The sequence below is a fragment of the Anolis carolinensis genome, chromosome 1, assembly GCF_035594765.1.
Source record: "Anolis carolinensis isolate JA03-04 chromosome 1, rAnoCar3.1.pri, whole genome shotgun sequence".
NCBI lineage: Eukaryota > Metazoa > Chordata > Lepidosauria > Squamata > Dactyloidae > Anolis > Anolis carolinensis.
In genome coordinates, this window is record NC_085841.1 from 46,117,880 (window position 1) to 46,143,013 (window position 25,134).

At 41.8% G+C, this 25,134-nt stretch overlaps 2 protein-coding genes across 4 annotated transcripts in view; one reads left to right on the top strand and one right to left on the bottom strand.

The window, feature by feature from the left end:
- Positions 1-25,134, top strand: part of saysd1 (SAYSVFN motif domain containing 1) — a 123,126-nt gene that overhangs the window by 62,481 nt on the left and 35,511 nt on the right. The gene's annotated exons all lie outside the window — the stretch shown is intronic.
- The window catches only part of glp1r (glucagon like peptide 1 receptor), a 151,787-nt gene that overhangs the window by 57,097 nt on the left and 69,556 nt on the right, over positions 1-25,134 (bottom strand). For all 3 annotated transcript variants that reach the window (XM_062973612.1, XM_062973617.1, XM_008125898.2), the window contains 4 exons: positions 16,956-17,056; positions 9,822-9,928; positions 7,847-8,000; positions 143-302 (listed from right to left, as the gene is read on the bottom strand). In XM_062973612.1, coding sequence (XP_062829682.1) covers positions 143-302; positions 7,847-8,000; positions 9,822-9,928; positions 16,956-17,056 — 522 coding nt within the window. The remainder of the gene's footprint in view (positions 1-142; positions 303-7,846; positions 8,001-9,821; positions 9,929-16,955; positions 17,057-25,134) is intronic.

Below are 25,134 nucleotides of genomic sequence, written 5' to 3' on the forward strand. Positions count from 1 at the left end.
GAAAAAAAAAAGGATCAAAGGGGTAATATTTGTTTTTAATTAAATGGCAATGCTCTTTTTAAATTCAATTTGTCAAGAAAACTGGAACAATTGCATGCACTGTTGAAGAAGGAGGAGCAGGAAGAAAAGGAAACTGACTCACCCCAGCCAATGCAAAGGTAAAGTCGAAAAATTCTCTGCTCAGAAAATACTGATAGAGCTAGTAATGTATACAGGTACATCCCTTCCACCAACAGCCAGTAGTAGTTTGCAGTCACACAATACTGCATCATCACAATGATCAAGCGGCAGCTGAGAGATTCCTGCAATAGATGGGCACATCATTTAGCAGAAATAGCAGGGGTTGATGTAAGAAAGCAGAGACACATACGATATAGCTTATAACACCTTCTGCAGCAAGAATTTTTTTTTTTTTTTTTTTTTTTTTTTTTTTTTTTTTTTTTCAGAGTCAAGATGGCGCCGAGGTAAGAGGAGCTCCGTTTGGCTCCGAAAAGAGAAACTAATTAATCTGAGACAATCCTTCTCTCTAGTAACTCTTTTTTAAGCCATACCACGCTATTCTTGACCTGGAGATCAAAGAACCCCTCAGTGTCTAAGAAGGTGTGGATCTGGGCGAGGAAGAGAGAGATTAAAGCGAAAGGGAGAAGAGAAGAGAAGAGCAATGCCATCAGCGTGATTTACAGCAAGGCTGCTCTATCAGTTCCTTATCCTGTCAACGACCTGGCTGCTGAGGTAATTAACAACTTAAAAGACTTTAAAAGATTTGCCATTTGCCCGATTCCCCAACCTCTACTTCAAAGGAGGAGAGAGAGGGACGAGCGGCTCCATTGGCAAGCCCTGGGCGTCTTCAAGGCCACTGCTGCTGTTGTGCTGTCAGTTACTATTGCAAGGAGTTGCCTGCTTTCAGCCACTTGGTAAACGCTTCTCTCCCCAATTACTGGCTACTGGCCTCTTCCACCTAAACCCCAAATCTCGCCCTTTCAATCTGGGGGTCGGGAGTGAAAGAGAGTGGCGCAAGAGAGTGGCAAAGCAAGAGGGGAGAAGAGGAAGATCTGAAGGGAGCTGTGTGGCCTCCATTCTCCACCCTAGTGGCCTTTTCTCCCTCCTTCCTTATTTCCATCCTATTCCCACCTCTGCTCCGCTTGACTGGGCTCCGGTGCGCCCCCACTAGGGAAGCGAGGAGAGCCCCAAAGAGACTGCTCAAAGGGGAGAAGGTTGAGTATCGCCACCATCACCATCCGACTGGTGGCGAGGAAATAGCTCCCTCAGAACTTGACAGAACTTGTTCGAACTTGCCTGAGGTTGTCGCAGCCATCTACTATTTGCCATTGCTCTGTCGGACCGAAGGGCAGTGAGCCCTCAGCCTGGGCCAGTTGGAGCAGCATTACCGCTACCTCTTTATTTGCCATCTGCCGCTGCCCTGCCGGACCGGAGGGCAGCGAGCCTGTAGCCTGGGCCAGAGGAGCTGCACTCTCAGTAAACTGTCTTCCATCGGGAACCCGCTCCCTTAGAAATTTGCCAGAGGTTCCGGTGGTCATCTGGGCCAGAGGTGCTGCATTACTTCTGCCCTTCATCTGCCATCTGCCGCTGCCCTGCTGGACCAGAGGGCAGCAAGCCTCCAGCCTTGGCCAGAGGGGCTACAACTTGCGTTGCGCCCGTCCAGCGGCCTGTCTTCCATTGAACCCACTCGTCAACTAGTGGCTGAACCGGGAACTATTTCTACACCTGCTCCGGTCCCCTTGGGAGACTGAAGGGTGAAGTTACAGCGTAGGACTCTACCAGCACTAGTCCTCTGGAGAAGGAAGCGAATAACTCTCTGTAATCTATGCTGACCTTGGGACACTACTGTTCGGGCTCGCCATCTTGCCTGATTCTTTTGTGGTTGTTTATCTATTGGTCATTTTATTTGTTTCTTGTAATTATTTTTAATAGTGATGTGTACTATGACTGGGCTTTTGTTTTGTTTGTTTAGTGCAGTGAGGAAGGTTAGACTGTAGTGCTGAGGGCTTTTGGGTGGGTAAAGAGATATTTCCTAAGATTTCTCATGAGTTATTGGTTTGGGTTTTGGTTCTGTTGGACTTTGGAAAGTGATTGAGGGTCCGAGTATGTATTGGTAAGTGTAATTAGTTCTCTCAGGAGAGTAGGTTCTAGAACATTTGAGAAAGATCAGTGAGAAAGGGTGGAATACCTTTGAAGGTTTTTTGAGTGGTACTGTTGGAAGGTTTTTGGTGAAAGTTGTACAGGAAAATGAATCAGTTGGGAACTCATGGGAATACTGAACTTTCTCACCTGTGTGAACTTATGGGGAAGTCGCTTGACCTCGTCTTCTCACAACTTGCTACATTAAATGAGAAGATAGACTACCTCTTCAAAGGGATCTCCCTCTTGGTGAGCAATCCTGGTCAGTGTTACATCGGGAAGGAAGAGGACATCGCGACTGCCACTTCAACCGAGTATAAGTGGTCTTTGACTTCTGATGGGGAGGGTGGGGAATGGCAATCAGAACATAAGGAGGAATTTTTGAAGGAAGATGGGGACGTTGAGAATGAGAGACAGCTTCCTCATGACTACAGGGGAGAAGGGAGGGCTGGGCATAAGGTTACGGATCAGGGTTTAAAAAGGACAATTGCACATGGAATATCCGAGTCTGGCCTGTGCACACTTGACCCAATGCGCCACCAAAAATATTTACCTCAATTAGAAAAATTGGCGTTTGAAATAACAGACTCATGGTTGAATAGGGGCAGATGGACCTCCAGGAGAGCGGTACAGGAGTCCCTCGGTCAAATACTATCTGTGAGCCCAAGTGTAGTCAAAATTAAGTTCATTTCATGGCTACGTAGGGACTTTCAAGCTCAGGACCGCTCCATACGTCTCGTTATCACCTTGATGATAGCACTTTAATTGAAGCACTTTGGGCGCGTAAACCCCTGTTGAATTCATGGGGTATTAATATTAGGAAGGTATTTCTGGACCCCACAATCCGCCCCTTGATGGCAGGTTCGGAACTGCATTTTCAAGGTACCATTAGTTCCAGAATGGTTAGTGCCCATGACTCTTTATCTAGGTCCCCTCCACTCTTAGAATCTTGTGTAGTGTCCCCCATTTCAACTCTAGACCCTTCCCAATCTATTCTCGATTCCCGCCCAGAGACATTGCTCTTGTTTAGTCAATCTAGTTCCCCTGACTGCTCCATCATCTCATCATTACAGGATTCATTCTCAGACTCTAAGCAGGATAGAATCCTGAGTCGCTCCCCATTTATGGACAGCTGACTAGGGCATCGCAATGAGAGCTCTATCCTGCCTGTCGCCCTGGGGGGAGTGGACCGGAGCCTGGGGGAGACCATTGAGGTCGTGTGGGGGAGGAGGAGGAGTGGTCACCTTTATCCCAGGGATAAGCGCAACAGAGTTCTTGCGACCCTGGAGAAGGATAGGAGTGGTAGCCTCCATGACAGTCCCCTCCGTTTGAAGGTCCTGCTATTTAATGCCAGATCCGTCAATGGTAAATCAGCTATCATCCAGGATTTGATCCTGGATGAAGCGGCGGATCTGGCTTGCATCACCGAGACCTGGTTGGATGAGCCCGGCGGGGTAAATCTCGCCCAGCTGTGTCCTCCAGGTTTCGGGGTGCAACAGCAGGCCAGAGCCGGGGGGCGGGGAGGTGGGGTTGCGGTGGTCTTTCGGCAGACAATCTCCCTGGTCAGGTGCGCCATCCCGCAATCTGCAGGTTTTGAGTGTGTCCATCTTAAGGTGGGTACCCGGGACAGTTTGGGGATTCTGCTGGTGTACCGTCCACCCCGCGACACGGCAGTCTCCCTGCCCAAGCTGGCAGAGGTGATCTCTGGTGCGGCTTTGGTCTCTCAGCGGCTGGTAGTGCTGGGGGACTTTAACATTCATGCCGAGGCCACATTAACTGGTGCAGCTGAAGACTTCATGGCCGCCATGACGACCATGGGACTGTCCCAAGTGATATCTGGTCCCACTCATCAAGCTGGACACACACTTGACCTGGTTTTTGTTGCGGCAGATGGTGAGGTCGGAGTGGAAGAGCAAAATATTCTTCCGTTGTCATGGTCCGATCACCACCTGATCAGTTTAAGACTCACTGTGACCTCAAACCTCCGCAGGGGTGGTGGACCCATTAAGATGGTCCGCCCCAGGAGACTGATGGATCCAGATGGATTCTTGAGGTCTCTTGGGGATCTTCCTGTCATGGAGGCTGACGATCCTGTCGATGCCTTGGTAGATCGCTACAATAGCGAGATGTCCAGGGCAATTGACATGATCGCCCCCGAACGTCCCCTCTCATTGCGAAGAGTCACTTCGGCTCCCTGGTTCACGGAGGAGCTGGCAGTGATGAAGCGCTCGAGGAGGGGACTAGAGTGCCACTGGCGGAAAACTCGTAGCGTTTCTGACCGAGCACGGGCTAGAGCCGCTATTAGGGCCTACTCCGCGGCTTTGCGGGCAGCCAGGAAGACCTTCACGACTGCCCGCATAGCGTCTGCAACTAACAGACCATCGGAGTTGTTTCGGGTCGTCGGAGAGCTCCTTCACCCTCCTGAGGGGGGAGGGGCACCCGAAGACTCGGCAACTCGGTGCAGCGAGTTCGCGCACCACTTTGCAGACAAAGTCGCTCAGACTCGCTTCGACTTGGATGCTAGTTTTGTTGCAGTGCCAAAAGAGGTAACTGAGGCACCTGTCTGTTCGAACTTGTGGGATTCATTTCAGCTTGTTCGCCCGGATGACGTGGACAGGATCCTTGGGGCGGTGAGAGCGACCACTTGCTCTGCAGACCCTTGCCCCTCGTGGCTAATTAAATCGGCCAGAGGAGGGTTGGTAGAGTGGTTTGTGATGATAATTAATGCCTCTTTGGATCAAGGCAAATTTCCATCTGTCCTCAAACAGGCCATAGTGAGGCCTATATTGAAGAAGGCCTCCCTTGATTCGGCCATTCTAAACAACTACAGACCAATCTCGAACCTCCCTTTCTTGGGCAAGGTCCTGGAGCGGGTGGTTGCCTCGCAGCTCCAGGGTTTCCTGGATGACACCGATTTTCTGGACCCATCGCAGTCTGGCTTTAGACCTGGGCACAGTACTGAGACGGCTTTGGTCGCCTTGGTGGATGACCTCCGCAGGGAGCTGGACAGGGGGAGTGTGACCCTGCTGGTTCTCTTGGACATCTCAGCGGCTTTCGATACCATCGACCATGGTATCCTTCTGGGACGGCTCTCCGGGATGGGCCTTGGGGGCATGGCTCTGTCGTGGCTTCAGTCCTTCCTGGAGGGCCGTTCCCAGTTGGTGAAGCTGGGGGACACCTGCTCAGACCCCTGGCCTTTGACCTGTGGGGTCCCGCAAGGTTCCATTCTGTCCCCCATGCTTTTTAACATCTACATGAAACCGCTGGGAGAGGTCATCCGGAGTTTTGGAGTTCGGTGCCATCTCTATGCAGATGACACTCAACTCTACTACTCCTTTCCACCGAACTCCAAGGAAGCCCCCCAGATACTGAACCAGTGCTTGGCAGCTGTGATGGGCTGGATGAGGGCGAATAAGCTGAAGCTTAATCCCGACAAGACAGAGGTCCTCCAGGTCAGTCGTATGTCCGATCGGGGTATTGGGTGGCTACCTGTGCTTGACGGGGTCGCACTCCCCCTGAAGGCGCAGGTCCGCAGTTTGGGGGTCCTCCTGGACTCAGCACTGACACTTGATGCTCAGGTGTCGGCCGTGGCCGGGAGGGCCTTTGCACAATTAAAACTTGTGCGCCAACTGCGACCTTACCTCGTGAAGTCTGATCTGACCACGGTGGTCCATGCCTTAGTTACCTCTAGACTGGACTATTGCAATGCACTCTACGTGGGGCTGCCCTTGAAGACGGCCCGGAAACTCCAACTAGTTCAACGTTCGGCAGCCTTGCTTCTAACTGGAGCAAATTATAGGGAGCGGTCAACCCTCCTGCTTAAGGAGCTCCACTGGCTGCCGTTCACCTTCCGGACCCAATTCAAGGTGCACGTGATCACCTACAAAGCCCTGAACGGTTTGGGACCCTCCTACCTTAGGCATCGCCTCTCCCCCTACGAACCTGCACGATCTCTTCGTTCGTCGGGGGAGGCCCTCCTCTCGCTCCCACCTCCGTCACAAGCACGGTTGGTGGGGACGAGAGAGAGGGCCTTCTCCGTGGTGGCCCCCCGGCTCTGGAACTCGCTCCCCAGGGAAATCAGGCAAGCCCCCACCCTGGTAGCATTCAGAAAGAGCTTGAAAACCTGGCTCTTTACTCAAGCCTTTAGATAAAGATTGCTCATCCAGAAGCAATCTGAATCTGTGACCATTCTTGTACCGGTTTGCACCTTTTACCTTTGTCAACTCGATATAGACACAGGGTCTATTCCCATCCCAATTTGCACTTCCAGAATTTCCACACTTTATCAGTCACCTTGTGTTTACAATATTTATATGGTGCACTTTACCCAGTCTACTTTTACAATCTCTCAGTTTTAATCCATGTTTTTATTAGTTCTTGTTTTTTATTGGCTAATGTTTTATTTTTATTTTTTTTATTTTTTTATTGTGCAAGTTGTTGTCTATTGCTGTGTTTTATACTGCTACTGTTTTTATTCGGGCTTGGCCCCATGTAAGCCGCCCTGAGTCCCCTTCGGGGAGATAGAGGCGGGGTATAAAAATAAAGTTATTATTATTATTATTATGCAGCAATGCCTTGGCTAAAAAGAATGTGAGAAAAAAGCTGAATATTGTTGACTGTATTCTGAACAACAAGAAGAAGAACATAGAGACAAGACCATCTCCTATATGTATGCCTACCTATAGGTACAGCTGACTCTCTGTATCCACTGATTTTGTATCCATAGAATCCATCTCAAATCCCAAAAGCAAACCTTGATTTTGCCTTTCTATATAAGGGACACCGTTGTCCCACACTATTGCATATAGTGAGGCTTGAGTATCCATGGATTTTGGCACCTACAGGGAGTCCTGAAACCAAACCTCAGGGGATAAAAAGGACCCACTGCATGTCATCAGTTTCCTAAGGAATTTTCAAGTATGTTGTCCTCCTACAGCTACTTATGGGATTGGCATGGATCCTAAGGGGAAAAAAAAGCAGGAGCTTCCCTCTCCCAAAGGCTTGGCTCACATCCTTCAACAAAACAAAATGGAGCATGGCTAGAGAGCTAGAGGAAGTGCTAAAAATTAGCCAGGGGCAATAGATAAAAGGAGTGTGTTCTTCATATAAGTGCATCTGTTCAGTTTTGAAAATTCCCTTTTCTCTATGCAATTTCCTGAGTGTGCAGGGAACAAGAAAATCTGACCAACTTCTTTTTGCTAACAGTACTAGGATTAAGGCTATGTTTCAAATTTAGCAACCAGTATAAAAAGAGTAATGGCCAGCTTTTCTGAAACTGGAGAATGGATATAAAACCAGGGAATGGATGTGAAACTCTTGATACCTTTCCACCTGGATATTGGAGGGGATATTTCTAGCAGTGCTTGTTAGACTACTGGGTGAATAGCTAAAGGCTGCCTTTGAATATGCACATAGGGAAGCCCTTGACGTATTTTAAACCTGAGTACATTTGCAAAAGGAGATATTGCTTGTTGCCTATTGTTGCCTCCAGCCAGAGAACTAAAAGAGATTTCTACATGTAAGAAAGATTGTTCGCAGTGAGAAAAGAGGCACATGGATGCCTGGCACTACAGAAGTAAAACTGTACTCAAATCTAACATGACTTTCCAGGATACAGTTCCTTTGAAGTAAAGATACTAAAACTTACAGAAATATATTGCAGTTACAGGTATTGCTACTAAAGACATGTGAAGCCTCGTTACCCTACCTGATAAGAGATTAAATTTTCCCACTGTTCTTCACGAGGCGCTGTCTTGTACATCCAAGTGATCATCGAGTCTTTAATGAAGATGGATGCAGCACGTAGGATAAAGGAGGCGAAAAGGTTCAAGTGAATATAGTTCCTGGTGCAATGCAGATGCCTGTAAATATAATGATGATGCTTGAATCATTTGAACATGTGTAGGTAGTAATGACTGTCAAGTGGGACAATAAGGGAACTGTGTTCAAAACTGAAGTGAATATTTATTATTCAGGGTGTGTGTACATATAATTTGTTTTGTTTCATTTTTGAATAGCAATTCAAACATAAAATGCCTTTAGCCAGACAACCTTAGGTTAAAATGTGTTGGAATGGGGAAATACGTAAAACTGATGCATAATGTTACTAAAATCATAGCAAAGAGCTTTCTATACTGAGCTCCAACTCTCTTAGAATCAAACTTATAAAATGCACTGTATGAATATGTACGATGCCTCAGTTTACTACATAATGGGTATATTTGCAGGGGACTGTGCCCAAAATATCAATTTTTATCAAATGAATCATGGTATTCTTTAATTAGTTATTGTTTGAAGAACAAACTGATTACTTTTTTATTGTGTAGAAGCACCTTGAGGACATATTGTAAGTTGCTTCCGGTGTGAGAGAATTGGCCATTGACAGAGACGTTGCCCAGGGAACACCCGGATGTGTTGCTGGGAGGCTTCTTTCATGTCCCCACAAGCTAGAGCTGACAGACAGGAGCTCACCCCATCTAATGGATTCGAACCCGCAATCTTTAGGTCAGCAACCCAACCTTCAGGTCAGCAGGTCAGCCGGGTCAAGGGTTTAACCTTTAAAACTGATCTGACAAACTTGTATCACCTTCAAAAGTGTAGGCAAGTAAGTCATGATTCGCCTCTTTATGAAAACTTACTGCATTCTTTTCTACACTCCAACTTTATAAATATGTGTAACAACTTCAGGCTTTAATATCACTCTGTATTACATCAGAAGAAATACACTAATTTCCAAAAAAAAAAGCTCATGCTAACATGAAAATCAGCCATTCTTAAAGGTGCAATTAGATTTCTTCTACTTTGTTGTACAGCAGAGCACTGATTGAATGTAGAAACTGCTCTTTCATCTCTCCCTCTGACTACCAATGTTTGGTCAGCGTTTTAAAGCAGAACACTCCTGCAAGATCTTTCGATCATGACTGCGTTAAGAGTTATTCAGTGTTTCTTCAAGCAATGCTATCTGATAGAAGAACAGTACCATCAGTTCAAACTCAGAAGATTTTTATCATTGTTTTTTCTCCTACTACTACTTTTTTTGGTGGAAAAAAATCTTTGAAGCACCCATAACAGCTACTTTAGATGCCGAGAACATCAGGGATACTAAAATCCAAGTATGCTTAGAATAAAAGGCAAAAGATTAATGCTATCTGTTATAGTATAATGAAACCGGCACATTTGTAGTAAGGCATTCTCCCTTAACTGAAACAAGCTGTATGCAATTGCCTGACTTGTGTGTGTGTGTGTGCGCGCGCCTCAAAGTGGCCAATTGACTGATGGCCATCTCATGAATTTTACAAGTTTTTCATAGACAAGCAATTCTCAGAGGTGGTTTTACCAGTTTACTTCTCTGATATACAGCCTAGAACTATTGGTATTCATTAATAATATCCTATCCAACTGCTAAACAAAGCTGGTCCTGTTTAGATTCCAAGATCATTTGGGATCTGGTGACTTTTGGGTATTTGGGCAATATTCAATCACTTATCAGAACTATTTTTTTTAAAGTTAAGACTTTGCAAGATTTTCTGAATATTTAGTAGTTTAATTTCCAAGTTGTTTTGAACTAATTATTTTATTGCATTTTTGAAATTATTCAACAGGAATCCTTAGGGTAATAGATAGTAATCAAATGCTTTTCAAACTTAGAATTCTCCTAGTGTTTCCAGCTATACAATGCTTACCTGAATCCAAGGAGGATGCCACTTGCAATGACAAGGGCAGAGAAAGAAAGAGCATAGCCAGTTGTGTAGATGATTGAAAGGAATAGCATGTGTCTTTCTGGTGAATCCTATAAAACAGCAATGCAAAGAAAGTTGAAGTGCAAAACACAGCTCTTCGATTAATCCAGCTCATTTACAGCTGCTGATACAGGACAGATTTAGTGAAGCAGGAAGAACTTCTGAGATAACAATCTCATACAAATAAGATAAAAAGGAAGGAGAGATCACGGATTTCAATTCAATAAGTATTAGCAAGTCTCAAAACTATTTAGTTGCTTGTGATTTCTTTTCTTTTTTAAATTTTATTTTTATTTCCATTATTTGAAATGTACAATGCTTTTGACACGAAATAAAATAAAAGCAAGTCTCAAAGATTGTCTTTTATGCTATTAAAGCTGGTGTCAAACACAAGAAGTGCTAGACCGAAATTGAGGCTGGATATACACTGCTATATAATGGTCAGTGTAGATCTATATAATGCAGCTCAATGAAGTTAAACTGCATTATATAAATCTACAGTTAAATTGAAGATAATAGGTAAGCAATAGCAAATCAAAATCCAAAGTCAATAAAACAGGGTTTTAGTTCACAAGGTATGAGACACTTGAAAAACTTGAAGCAAGGGTCCATGGAAGTCCAAACACAAGAAGAAACTTCAAACAAGGTAACCAAAATTAGTCCAAGGAACAGACTCAAACTGGAACAAAAATCAGGATCTTGAATTGGAACAATAGATTCAAAATGAAGTTAAACTGCATTATAAGAGTCTACAACCAGACATGGGCAAACTTCGGCCCTCCAAGTATTTTGGACTCCAACTCCCACAATTCCTACCAGCCTATCGAGTGTTAGGAATTGTGGGAGTTGAAGTCCAAAACACCTGCAAGGCTGAAGTTTGCCCATGTCTGGTCTACACTGATGATATAAAACTGCATTATATGGCAGTGTAAATCAAGCCTTAGTCTTATTTGGAGTGAACCTTTATTCTAGGATTGCATGCTGAATAAAGTATGTGGGGCTTCCCCTACATTCAGAGAAGGAAAAGGGAAATCAAATTCTTCAGAAGTAGCAGTGCTGTTGATGATATATGTAGTATGGCAGTTTGATGTTCTATGTATGATTTCAGTTTGTATATTTTAGTCTTCAACAAACACAAATTTGGGGGGAAAAAACAAAGTTGAATTTATGTAGTAAGGTTAATATGATTAAAACAAACATGACTTTTCTCTGTCCAAAGTATCAATGAAAAGCATGCAATCTCAATTTCAAGAAAGTGGATGTGATCTTCTAGCTCTTGCCATATATCATTAGGCATATTACTATTTGTACACTAAGTTTTGAATTTCTTTTTCAAGAAAAGGTAAATTCACTGTGGTCAGTTATGGAATCTTCTTTTTTGGCACTTGATGCAAATGAATGGCATTAGGTTCTTGATTTCTTAAGAGTAGAGATTCATTCCCTTGAATCTCCACAATTACAACTTTGTGGCAAATAGTATCACATCAATTACAATTTGATTCAGTAGGTAAATGGCAATGATCTATACCCCCAATATCCATGAGCCACACATCCATGGTTTCACTTATTCATTGCTTACTCAACAGCCTTGGGCTTGTGGGGAGCTGGAAGAATCACTGTTGCTTCACCACTGGGAGGGAGATGGGGAAACCATCTCCTCTTCTCCTAGGTGATGAAGCAAAGTAGTTGCTGGGTGAAATTGATGAAGCAATGGGTGAAATTGATGAAGTAATTTCGCCCATCCATTGGACAGGAGGTGAGTGGAAGAATAGAGAAGGCTGCATTTTCACTCTAAGGGCAAAAATAGTTTAATGACACACGTATCTGCGTTATTACAATATAAATTTGGACTCCATTCTTGGTTCCTCTAAAGCTCTATAAATTATATAAACACTTATTGAGGCTGACTGAATACCCAAATCAGTGCTCTCTCTCTCTCTCTCTCTCTCTCTCTCTCTCTCTCTCTCTCTCTCTCTCTCTCTCTCTCTCTCTCCTTCCTCCATCTCTTTCTCCCTCTCTCAAGTTTTATTATCCACAAACAATATGATATGCAATATTTATAGTAGAAATGGAACACAGAACTGGAATACATTTAAGTACGGAGTGTTGTGTGGTTTCTGGGATGTATGGCCATGTTCCAGCAGCATTTTCTTCTGACATTTCACCTGCACCTGTGGCTGGCGTCTTCAGATCCTCAAAGATGTCAGCCACAGATGCAGGAGAAACATCAGGAGAAAAGGCTGCTAGAATATGGCCATACATCCCAGAAACCACACAACACTCCAGTGATCTGCTCATGAAAGCCTTCGCCAATACAGTTTTAAGTATGACTATTGATCTCTGATTACAACTTGTATAACAAAAATCTATACCACAATGCCTGGTCACCATAACATCTTTTTTTTAGTAAGGGTTATCTAAATCGGATAATTGGTGGAGGTTTAATACTTTTACTACTTCACTAAGCCATATGTTTTGGAAATGCCCCATACTTGTCTTGTACTGGGGTAAGAAATTACATAAATTTGGTACTAGGGAGTTTTTTTTTTGATATTCAGTGATGCATATATTCTTTTAAACTGTTTACCCATGTTTTAGAACTTAACACATTGATCTGTCATGCATTCTTAACCACTAACACATTGCTACTGCAGTATTAGAAAATTAACATGTCACCATCAGAGACTGAATGATAGAAGATTTAACACTAGCAATATTCAATATTTCAATTGAATTATTGATGTAATTCACAAGTGGATTTATATTTAGATATTTTGGCAGCTAATCATCATCTATATCCTATATTTCTCCTAATAATCAGACACAAAGTTGTTAATGACGTTTTAAAATGATATGCATAATGATTTCTTTTTAATCCCCTCATTGCTGAAACATTAGAACATTATATATAACTGATAATCTTACAATATAATTTTACTTTGCATAATATTTTTGAAAGAAAGGAAGTTTGTCCAATGTTGTCAGTATGTCTTATTAAGGACCATGGTGATCTTCACCAGATCAAAAGTTGTCTACAGAAGTGTAAAAACAAGATGGTCAAACTAGCTAAAATGAAAAATAAAATTAAATATTGACATTTTAGGATGCCATACAGTATTCAAGATTTCCATATCATTACCCCCTAAAGCTCTCTTTTTTATTAAAAGGCAACAGGTGCTGCACGGCCAAGTGCTCTCGTTAAGCATCTGCCTTCTTGGCAGCCTTCTTCGTAACTGTGAAATAAACCTTTTAAGAGTGAATGGAGAAAAAAAGGTCCCTGCATGTGGTTTGCACTACTGCAGTTCCGCTTCTTTGAGCACAGTACACTGCAATAGCACAGACATTCAGAGAAGAATGAAAGCATGCATAAGAAAGACAGCTTGGGGACTTCTTGAATTTCAATTAACCTAATTTGAAACTTGCAAATTTTCTTCTCCATTCTGTTTTCTATTTATATTGTTCACAGTCCCACTAGATATCCATACCATGGAACAATAGAAAATTCTTGATGCAGATTGATTCTACATATGAAACTGCTGCACAAAATGAATGGGAGGGATATTCCACTCATGTCTCGCTTAGGGGTTTCCAATAGGCATTTTCTTGTCTGGGTTGGGAACAGAATGCTGGACTTGGAAAGCTTTTAGCATGGCTCTTCTTGTTCCAAGGAAACAGAAGGTGAATTTTCATGTTGTTTAAAGTTTGTAGATGCTGTCTCTCAGCCCCACCGCTGACAACAACACAGGGGCAACACAACCAGGCTGTACAGAATTATTAGTATGCAAAGAGATCTTGTAGAGACCTTAGAGACTGAGAGAAATAAGTTGGTAGCATAAGCGTTTGTAGACTTAAATCTACTTCCTCAGATGCATGAAGTAAAGTGCCAAGGAATGGTCTTTTATAGGCAGCCTGTGTGAATAGCTACAGAAATGCACACATTGTATGTATGATGATTAAGGGACAAGTTTTGTTTTAAGAATCGTTGGAGACAAAGGCATGGAGAAGATGTTACCTAAAGCCAGAGTGAGTAGATAACCATATGAATGACAGAGTGAGCGATTAGAATATAGTGTGGTACTGGCTCTGAACCAGAAAGGAGATGTGATAAACTGGCCAAGAGAGCCCTCATGAGGCTGGGGTGTAAACTAGTTTTATGATATCGGTAAAAAACCAGGAAGCCACTCTCTCCGTTCAGCTCACTATTTACTATATCCAGAGTTTGTGGATATAGTCAAATTATGCTATTGCTCTTCTGAATCTTCTTTGATTGTGCTTTTCCTGCATGACAGGGAGTTGGACTAGATGGTCCATGTGGTCTCTTCCAACTCTATTAGTCTATGATTTGTAAGAGGTTTTTTTTTGTTCAAGGACAACTCTTTTTAGGCGAAAGATCAAATGGCTAAAAAGACTGAAGTGTTCTGTAATTGGTGCTTGTGTATTCCAATTCTTAATTTATGTCAATTTATCCTCTGGTTGTTTGTTCGTTCAATGTAGTGTGCTGAAAAGCATTGTTGTTAGAGGATGAGAAAGTGAAAGTACCACTAATGTGTCAGTAGCATATTTGGATCTTGTGATGATATTTCCTGAGTAGATATGTGGGCAAAGCTGTCATTTGGGTTTGTTGCAAGCTCTTGTACACATGTCCCTGTCTGTGTTGTGTGTCTTTCTACACGTGAATAACTTCTTAAGAGTGGGACACTGTCTATAGACACGTAAACCAAGAGCCTTTGAAAGGAAAAAGTTATTGTCCAGATTTCATTATAATAAATTGATGTTACATCTGAGGGCCCTTCTATACAGGCTCTAAAACCCGTTATGAATAATGGGTTTATCTGAGGCATCCAAACAATGCCTCAGGTAAATTTCCCAGTTTGCTTTGGATTAATTTGACACCTGAACAAATCTGGCCCTTACTTAAAGGTCTGGATCTATTGAGGTGTTGGACTTGTGGGGATTGACTCCAGGGACCACTTTCACAATCCTGAGGGTCAATCTCCACAGCAATTCTGGTTCTTCAGGCTCTTGGAGCTCAAAGGAGTGAGAAAGCTCCCCCACCCATTTAGCATGCTCAGGCCCCTCCGTCCAGATCTCCTGGCATGTCAAAATGGCGTATAGGGAGATGGGAAAGAACCCCCACCCAATCTACTGGAGCATTGCTGATGGAGGGGTCTGGGCACATAACCAGGCCCATAAGGTCCATTTATGTATATGTGTTCTGTAAGCCACTCTGAGTTCCCTTCGGGGTGAGAAGGCAGGAGTATAAATACTGTAAATAAAATAATAAATAAATGCAAGGCTGGGCGGAGGATGTCCTCCTGGGTCAAGCTCTGGTTGACCCAGGAGGCTCATGTAGACACCCGCACAGAGAATGCCTGGGGCTTGGGTTGGAGGTGGGGACTAAATCTCTGGAAGCACGGAGATATAATATCCCAGTTCCTCCTGGGATTTAGTCATGTGTAGAAAAGCCCTGAGAGCTATATGTGAGGCTAGTGAAATCCTGCCATTTCTTGTCATCAATCTGTTTTGCAATAGATCCTTAAGGTCATCTGGTGAGGCCCTGCTCTCGGTCCCACCTGCCTCACAAGTGGCAGCTTCCCGGCTGTGGAACATCCTCCCCAGAGATATTTGACAAGCTCCAACACTTTTGGGCTTCAGAAGAGCCCTAAAAACATGGTTATGTGCTCAAGCTTTTAATGAATAAATGGCAAAGATGACACGGACTGATTTATGGCTAAAGCACGAGATTTTTTGGATGAATGGATCTGACTATATGTTTTAAAAATTTTATACTGTATTTAATAGTTTTAATTGATTTTATGTACTGTGTGATTTTGATTTTGTGTAGGCATCGAATTACTGCCATTGTTGTAAGCCACCCTGAGTCTCTCCAGGTGAGAAGGGCAGGATATAAATGTTGGAAATAAATAAATAATAAATCAGACCTGGGTAAAACTCTTGTTTTATTTTTGTTTTGTTTTACTTCATAAGGTGTAATTGTTGGAAAGATTGTTGTAGAGATAACTAAGACTCTATGCAGTCTGTTGTTAACTCTGGAATGTTCCATTTATCAGATTTACCAGGTAGTTATTTGTAATTTAGCTCTTACAGGATGACCCTAACATAATTTATTCCATGTGATGGGCAGCATTTATACACTTTAAAATTCAACTATTTATAACTGCAAATTTTGAACTAATTGTTTGTAAATGGCTAAATTAGCTGCAAAAAATAAATATAAAACCAACTAATTAATAAGGCTTTGATCTCTGAATTCCTTTGGTTTAGACTGCTGCTTTACAACTGAGTTTCTTCAAAAGGTCCAGGTAGCTATCAATTAGAGGAAAAGGCACATTTTGGTGAAATTGAACACTCTAAGTCAACATTATCCCATTAAAGTAATACAAACCGTAAAAACCATTTCCAAGACTGAGATCTCTTACACCACCATTCTCAACCATCTCAAATTATATATTTAGTATTATCTTCCTAAATTCAGGATTGGTAACTTCATCTTTGACTTTTCAATTTCCCCAGACACCAGGTGCCACATTCTTTTTGCTACTGTATTGCCAAAATTAAGCAGTGTGGTGCCAAAAAATAATGTAGCTTTCAGACAGGAGATACATGAAGTGTGTTTGAAAGAAAAGGTGCTTGTTCAAAGTCCCTTTTGGAACATAGCTCAAAATTGCAAGAGCACTATTCCCGAGAGAGTTCAGTCATGGATGTTTGGAGGGCATCAAAACGTTCAGAGGTGACATGCAGCCCAATGGAAGAAATTATGAGAAACCAATTGTATGACTTCATCCATGTAGTTTCTTGTTTTCTTTAAGTGATCTCCTTTTCTATTCACAGCTTCTATTTTTCTATCTGAAGATAAGAATGCTGTGCCCAAGCTACCTGTTTAATTACACTGAATGTATGAAAGAATCGGAGTATTTCAGAACAACTTGAACTACATGCTCTGTCACTTCTGAAAGAAAACAATTTATTTATACAACAGCGCAGCTTTAGTACCTGAGAATAGAAGACAATTGCATTCAGGCTACTAGTTCTTCAAGCAAAATCTTGCTCACTTACTTCATCAGGAAGCATGCAGGCAGAAATGTTCCGCCAGGGATTTGTTGAATTCTCCTCTAGCAGCCATGTGCCCTCAAGTGTACAGAAGCGGTAAACCTGCCCTGTCCAAGGCCAAAAAAATTGGGATGAAGGAAGATCACAAACAACAATATCAAAGGCAAACCCATCATTACAATACACAACCAACAGGTATAGTTGAAAGTTCAAGCTATAGGTATTTCTTATAATATTCCTCAAGAAGAAACTTTTAATAGGTACAAAAGGAACTCAATTCTTTTTTAAATAATACAGTGTTTTCAGAATTGGAACAAAAACCAAGCTCTGAGTTCTGAAGCTGATCATGCAGACATAAGACTAGTGTATACTATAGCATGGTTTTCAAATCCTGGCTTCTTCTAGTCCTGGTTAGGATCAGCACATTAAGCTAGGCCAAAGTATGAACTCAGGTTTGTTAGGGTAAACAAATTGAGATATATAGGTTGGTTTTGATGTTCATCCAGCAGCAGCAAGGGCGTTCCTCTGGGCAGCTAAACCTGGCAATTCCAACTGGATGGCCCCCCACGAGGGTCTTCCTCCTGGGGCAAACCAAGAATGGGCATCTTGGAAGTCCCTGAACAGACTCAGAAGCGGAGTGGGCAGATCTAAAGACAACTTGGCAAGGTGGCACTACCTGGAGGAATCCTCCACCTTGTGTGACTGTGGAGCAGAAAAACAACTCCGCATATGTATGCTTGCCCACAATGTCCTACCTCATGTACAGAGGAGGAGTTGCTTAAAGCTACGGACAATGCGGTTGCTGTTGCCCGCTTTTGGTCTAAAACTATTTAGTTGTTTGTGATTTCCTCTAATTTTTTCATCATTTTTAAAATGTATTTGTTATGCAATGCTTTTGACACGAAATAAAAAAATAAAAAAATAGGTTGGTTTGCTGTTATGTTGGAACATATAGAATTTTGACTAATGACATTCTCTGTTCCGCCTCAAGAGACTGCTATGCCACAAAGATAACACTGAATATATAACATTGAGTCCTGAGCAAAACCAGATAATCACGGTTAGTCTGTTACACAACTATAAGTAACACAATTTTGTTTTTCTAATCAGTCACTACAGCCTTTTACTATATATTTTTAAGTTGTAATTACAGTTGGCTCTTGATATCCACTGTGATTTGGTTCCAGAATCAACAGAAGGTAACAAAAGTATTACAGCACCAAATATTCCAGCAATGGAAAGGAAAACTTTGGGATACATCTATGCTGTAGAATGAATCCACTTTAACTGCCTTGGTTCAATGCTATGGTTTGACAAGGCCTTGAGTCTTCTCTGCCAAAGAGTGCTGATGCCTCACCAAACTACAAATCCCAGGATTGTACAGCAATAAGCCATGGCAATTAAATGAGAGATGACGCCCTTCAAATAGGAGCTCCAGGTACAGCTCCTGAAGCAGCTTCTCCTTTGGCTTTGGCTTAGCACTAAGATTACTGTATGATGCAAATCTAATGCATACCTTAAATTTGGAGAGATCATTTAGCCAAAAAAAGGTTATTGTTAAATTTGAGTAAATACTGTATTAGGAACACAGAAATTCAAACAACACATATAAATACTGTATAAGTTCCCAAAGGGAACAAAATGATGAAATGTATCAGAAGCTATAAAAAATGAAAAAACAAGGTCACATATAGGCCATGGAGTTCTGCAAGATGGTGCAGTATATGCTTCTCTTTATGGGTGCTGAGTCAGTGTGCCGCACTGTAATGTATTGCCTTGATCAAAACCACATTAAGTTAATGTCCAATTGCTGTCCTTTTGTTTCTTCTCTGTGATATTATTTTGCACTGAATTGTTGAAAACCATGAAATCAATAAACAGTTAAAGCTTACACAAAAGAGACCAATATTCTAGAAGTTATGTTGTAATCTTACACAATTAAGCAGGAGTTTTGATTTATAGACCTTTTCTCCATTTCGTCTTACTTAAACATGCTCAATCACTAGAGATGTTTGAGGACCTCTTTAGGTCCTCTCCTGCAATTATATATTATGCTTCAAGCTCCAGTATAGTCAAAATACAGAATTTGCTATTATCCATGATTTCAGGTATCCATGGCCATTCTTGGATTATATCCTCCAGGGATACAGCAGTTTCACCATAAAGTACTTAGTTCTCTGCATTTGATGCTTTCACAAAAACATTTCTAAGACATAACAGTCTTAAGAGAGCCAGTTTGCTTGGATTCCTTGCCAATTACACCTTATTAGTACTGAATGTTTAAATATATGGATTGGTGCCTAGAATCTAAACAGTCCCTGTATGCTGATAAAAGTGTAAGAGGCAACAAAATAGTTAGAACTGGAGTTAATGTCACAATTTATCTTGTTCTTGGATGTGCCTGTAAATCAAATCAAATACTACATCTGGTTAAACACTTTTATACATAGGAAAATACGTTATCACATACCAGGAGGCTCACAAATATTTCATTAGCTAGCTCCCTTATGATGAAAATTAAAAAAAACAAATTAAATGATCTCTCTGTTAAAATAACCAACCTGATCTGCATTTTACTACAGCTGTGTGTCAGAAATGGTAGATTAGTCACCCAATTGTCCTTTGGAATAAATTGCCACATAATTTATCTTTGAAACAAATTACAGCATGTCCTAGCCTATCACATTTTATCCAGACAAAGGGGGGGGGGGCTGATGAGAGAGAAGAAACAGAGAGTACTCAATATGCTGTGCTTCTGTGTTGAACCATGTACAGTCTCCCAAATTTAATAACTCTTAATTCTCATCAAGAAAAATGTTTTGGAAAAAGTAACATTTTATTTCTAGAATGCAGTGGTTAAACTACTATTTGTGAGTAATAGCAGAATTATTTTCTGTGGTAGATTAATTTGCTGCACTTTGACAAATTGGTTTGTCCTTTGATGATAAATGACAATACATCCTAACAAAGGAATTTCTTAATTCAGCTGCTCCATTCAACCCAAACAAACCTAAATTTCCCTGTTGAATAGCTCTTACAATCTGTCATTGGCCAGGACTCAGATTTTAAATTCATGATTTAGGAGAGTCTCACAGTTCTCCCTGTTGAAACATAGTTTCAGGAGGCACAAAGCCAGGACCTATCAAAGGAATCAACTGAGAAAGTGGTGCAACATTTAAGTCTTAAGATCCAGACAGTGGGTAGGAGATAGTCAATGAGGATCTTTCCCCAATCTTAATTACGGGCAGCTGTCTGTAGCCATTTAAGAACCTGCCTTAAATGGCTGCAGCTCCTAATTAGGTGCCATCTGCAAATTTGATAAACATGACCTCTATTCCATCATCCAAGTCATTTAAGACATTGAATAGCACTTGGCTCAAGGCAGAACCCTGTGGCATCCGGCTAGTCATTTCTCTCCAGAACTAGGAGAAGAATCTGTCTTTTGGGCAGGTCATCAACTAGGAGAGAAAGCTCTCTTTTGAGCAGGTCATCAATTACAAATCCATCTAACAATAGCATCTACATGTCATGATTTGTTTTTAGGAAACCCATGTTAATTTTTAATAACCATGGCGTGATTTTCTAAGCAATTACTGATTGTCTATTTCATGATCTGTTCTAGAATCTTTCTTGGTATTAATGCTCTTTTTCAGTCAGATGGAACTTTCCAGGAATTTTCAAAGATATTGCTGTGATTCTGAGATTACTTCTGCCAGTTTTTTAATTTATCTGGCATGGAGACTTGAATTGATCTAGAGAATCCAGATACCTCTATGCTACCTCTTTACTTGTTCTGTTCTGCAATTCCCCAACCTGATCTATTATCTCCAGAATAAACTGAGTTTTCTTTTTGGGAGAAGGCAGATAAGGCATTGAGTAGCTCTGCCTTTCTTTGTTACATATTAGCATTTTGTCATCTTCTCCTTGGAGCTGCCCTACTGTATCCGTTCTTCCTTTTGCTATTGACATTACCAAAAAACCACCCTTTTAGCACTTTTAACTCCTACAGCAAGCCTGACCTCATTCTGCACCTTAGCTTTCCTGATTTTCTCTCTACATGTGCTCATTTGAATTCCGCTTTGGAGATTTTCCCACTTTTCCATTTCTTGTACATGGATTTTTAAAATCTTAGTTCAACTAAAAGTTCTTTAGAGATCCACTCTGATTTCTTTAAACACCTTCTATTTTTCCTTCTCAATGGAACAGTTTGAAATTGTGCTTTCAATACCTCACTTTTATGAAACTCTCATCCATTATGAACTCAGTTCCCTTTTAGCATTCCTGACATAGTAGTACTCTTTTAAAATAAAGGTTTCCCCTTGACATTAAGTCTAGTTGAGTCTGACTCTGGGAGGTGGTGCTCACCTCCATTTCTAAGCTGGAGAGGCAGCGTTGTCCGTAGACGGCTTCTAGGACATGTGGCTGGCATGACTGCATGGAGCGGCGTTACCTTCCTGCTGAATGTTTTTGAACTGCTAGGTTGGCAGAAGCTGGGTCTAGCAACAGGAGCTCACCACATATCGTGGATTTGAATATCTGACCTTCTGGTCAGCAGGTTCTGCAGCTTAGTGGTTTAACCCGCTGGGTCACTATTTAGGGAGCTACTGTGTCACTAGTAGTTCCCTAAACTTTAAGGAAGTTTATTTAAGTAAATTTAGTAGTTCCCTAAATTTTCATAAATAAACTTTCTTAAAGTCTAAAATTGGTGCCTGGCTATGCTTTCCTCTATCCACATATAACAAACTCTAAAAAAAAAAAAAAGTGGTCACTCCCATCTAAGGAACCCACAGTTTCCACCCCATTAACCAGGTCATTGCTACTGATTGGAATCAGATCTTAAATAGCTGCTTCATGTGCTACCTCTTCCATCTTCTGGTTCAAATACAAAGCTCTGATGTAGTAATAAAAGTTGACTGGAAAGGTAATTATGAATCTAGTGGGCAATTCAAGGTTCAACAGGCTTATCTTGGTCCTCATTTCCTAGATGTCTATGAGAAGAAACATTTTTAGCCTAGAATTTCATGTGAATAGGCAGCCATGACACAATGAGAAAAATTGTGTAATTTGAACACAGAAATGCCTTAGTAAAAATGGTGGAATACATTCAAGCTATGTACACAAAAATACTTTGCCCCTCTCAAAAGTGGGGAAATGTCAAAAGTCCACCTCTCATTTATGCCATCTCAGTCAATGGTGGGAGAGGTCAAGTTAGCAGAAGACTGCATTTGTATCCACTCAACTAGGACTTCCCTCCCTTACTTAATTAGACTCCAGGGATGATACCCATTGTTGCATTCACACATACAAAGACTTTTGCTTGCTGCAAAAGCAATTATGCTGATTGAGCATTTGTTTCTGTGTTTCCCAAACTCACTATACATTACTTCCATTGTCAGAAAGTAAAGTAAATTAGTCCCAGAAGTGTAAAATGAATCTGGAAGAAAGCCCAAAACTGCTGTCATTAGCATCAAGGAAAAGCCATAAAAAGTTGGTTCCCTCATAAAACATGACAACCATTAAGGTTTTTGTTCTTTCTCAAATGAAATGTTAGGTGCTGAGTAGAATTCCTATAAGTCAACATTTGGAGCATGTTTGAGGGATAAACCTTTTATACACAGCACTTTCAAAATAAGTAGTAGGGATTGTGCCTCTCAGGAAGCATTTGGCCTATAGCAAAAAAGCTCCCCTGGGGATAATCGTCAATAAAATATAGGTATATGAAAGGTTAACAATGCAAATAGAACTTATTGTGCAAAATGAAACAGCCTGTAAGCTTGATGAGAGGTAGATTATTCCATTTCAGAAAGCTTAACATGTTGCAACTTAAAATTATTTTGTAGAAATGAAATTATAAACAATTTATGTATGTTAAGTGTTACATAATCATCTTGTTTGCATTTCTTTTTCATCAGTCATTCTAAATGGCACATTTCTATTAGTCACATTTCAAATATGTGACAGTTGGGCAGGGAGGGACATTTTCCCAAATCATCTCAAACTTTCCTATGTCTACAAAAACTATGAGAAATTTTAGACTAAAAATGTATCATGAAAATATGGGTCGACTCATCTAGGGATCAATGCTGGTTTCCACAGAAGTGAAGTCCATGGCAATCACTTTGAATGGTTTATCAGGGATGTCCAGAGAGCCCATACTGTTGGGGCAAGATCAAGGCAGCAGACTGTCAAAAAGCAAACCCAAAAATGTATAGAGGTTTGAGGCATTCAGAAGTGGGCTACAGGTCCTTTACAGCACCCTTAGCTTCCTCCTCCTTTCTCCTCCAAGCTGGGTGGGAAAGCCTCTGCATGCATCCAATTGAGAAGGGTTTGCTGGCTTGCTTTTTAATGATCTATGACAATGGTTCTCAACCTGGGGTCTCCAGATGTTTTTGGCCCACGACTCCCAGAAATCCCAGCCAGTTTACCAGCTGTTAGGATTTCTGGAGTTGAAGGCCAAAAACATTTGGGGACCCCAGGTTGAAAACCACTGATCTATGACATCCCACCTCCCAACAGAGGCCAAATCTAGGATTGATGCCACAAGCTTGTCTTGCATCTTGTGACTCCGTTCCTTAGAAAAATTTCTTCCTCTAGAACCTCTGAACCTTTTAACTCAGGATCCTTTGATTAGTGTCCAAAGTGCATTGTCAGAGAAGATTTTCATAACTTTAGGTCTCTGATATGTATACTGTGCACTATGAATTCAGGCGGCATATGTTGGCTCACAAATCAATTTTGATACCTTAAACTTTCCAAGCTACATTTTGGTGTTGAAAAACTGGCAGAAACAACATTAAGGTTCTGATTCTCTGTAGAGCAATGGCTCTCACCTGTAGGTCCCCAGATGTTTTGGCCTTTAACTCCCAGAAATCTTCACACCTGGTAAACTGACTGGGATTTCTGGGAGTTGTCGGCCAAAACACCTGGGGGCCCACAGGTTGAGAACCACAGCTGTGGAGACATAGCACCCAGGGGATATACCATATTTCATCACAACCCCCCTTTTGAAGAAGACAAAATTGGTATTTTGCTTCCCCCCACATAATAGTTGCACCTGTAGTTCACTCGCTTGGGTGCATGAATGAAGGATGCAACTGCTCTTTTGGCACTCAACTGAGAGCCCAGTTAAGCCCCACATCAAGGAAAGGGGGCAGGCAAGCAGAGTAGTGGGTTCACCTGCCTGCTTGTCCCCTCCGCAGTTATAGAACCTCACCTGACCACATGGTTGTGCCCTCAAAGACTAGCTGTAGTGGGGGGAAGTGGGCAGGTGGGTTAACTCAATTGCTTGCCAGCCTCTCCCCTCTGAGCTACAGAGGAACCTCTGTAGCTCAAAAACGAGAGGCTAGCTTGGAGGGAAGAAGCAAGTGGGCTGATGAGCTCACCTGTTGGCCTGCCACTCCCTCTACAACTATACTTTCAGGAGGCAGCCACCCACCCACACAGCTGCACCCTCAAAGAAACTATTTCACTGCCTAATAGTTGCTGCCACATAATATTCATATCCCCTCCCCCTCCCAAGGGAATAAAGTGTATGCAGTGAAATATGGTAGCTGTTAGTGCTAGGATAATGGTACTAGAATAAATCTGCTATCTGTTTTATCAGATTAAGTCAGTGATTCTCAACCTGTGGGTCCCCAGATGTTTTGGCCTTCGACTCCCAGAAATCCCAACAGCTGGTAAACTGGCTGAGATTTCTGGGAGTTTTAGGCCAAAACACCTGGGGACCCAAAGGTTGAGAACCACTGGATTAAAGGGAGTCATTCCCTATTGTTGCAGAAACATGCAAATCCTTTGCCTGGTTACTAGGCCAGCACAATACGAATAACTTCCAAGGAAACATATGAAGTGCCTAGTAAAAAGCTTTGGTGGGAGAATGAACCAAAATTCAAAAGCTCTCCATTTCCCTGACAGGTTGGCAAGGTCAAGGCTATCTGAATAGTCTTCTGGTATCTTTTATTTTTGATATGATACTTCTGTGTTTCATACAGTCAGCAAAGTAATTCAGAGTAGAGAGTTACACCTGTGTGATACAATAGAGCCTCAACCATATGAACTAAGAAATGCCAAGGATCATGTTATATCACATTTGGGAGACCCAATAACATTAATGGATCCATTCCAAGTGCAGGAAGCCCCTCATCATCTGAGATTCCATACTGTAACTTATTTAGCTAGTGCATAAATT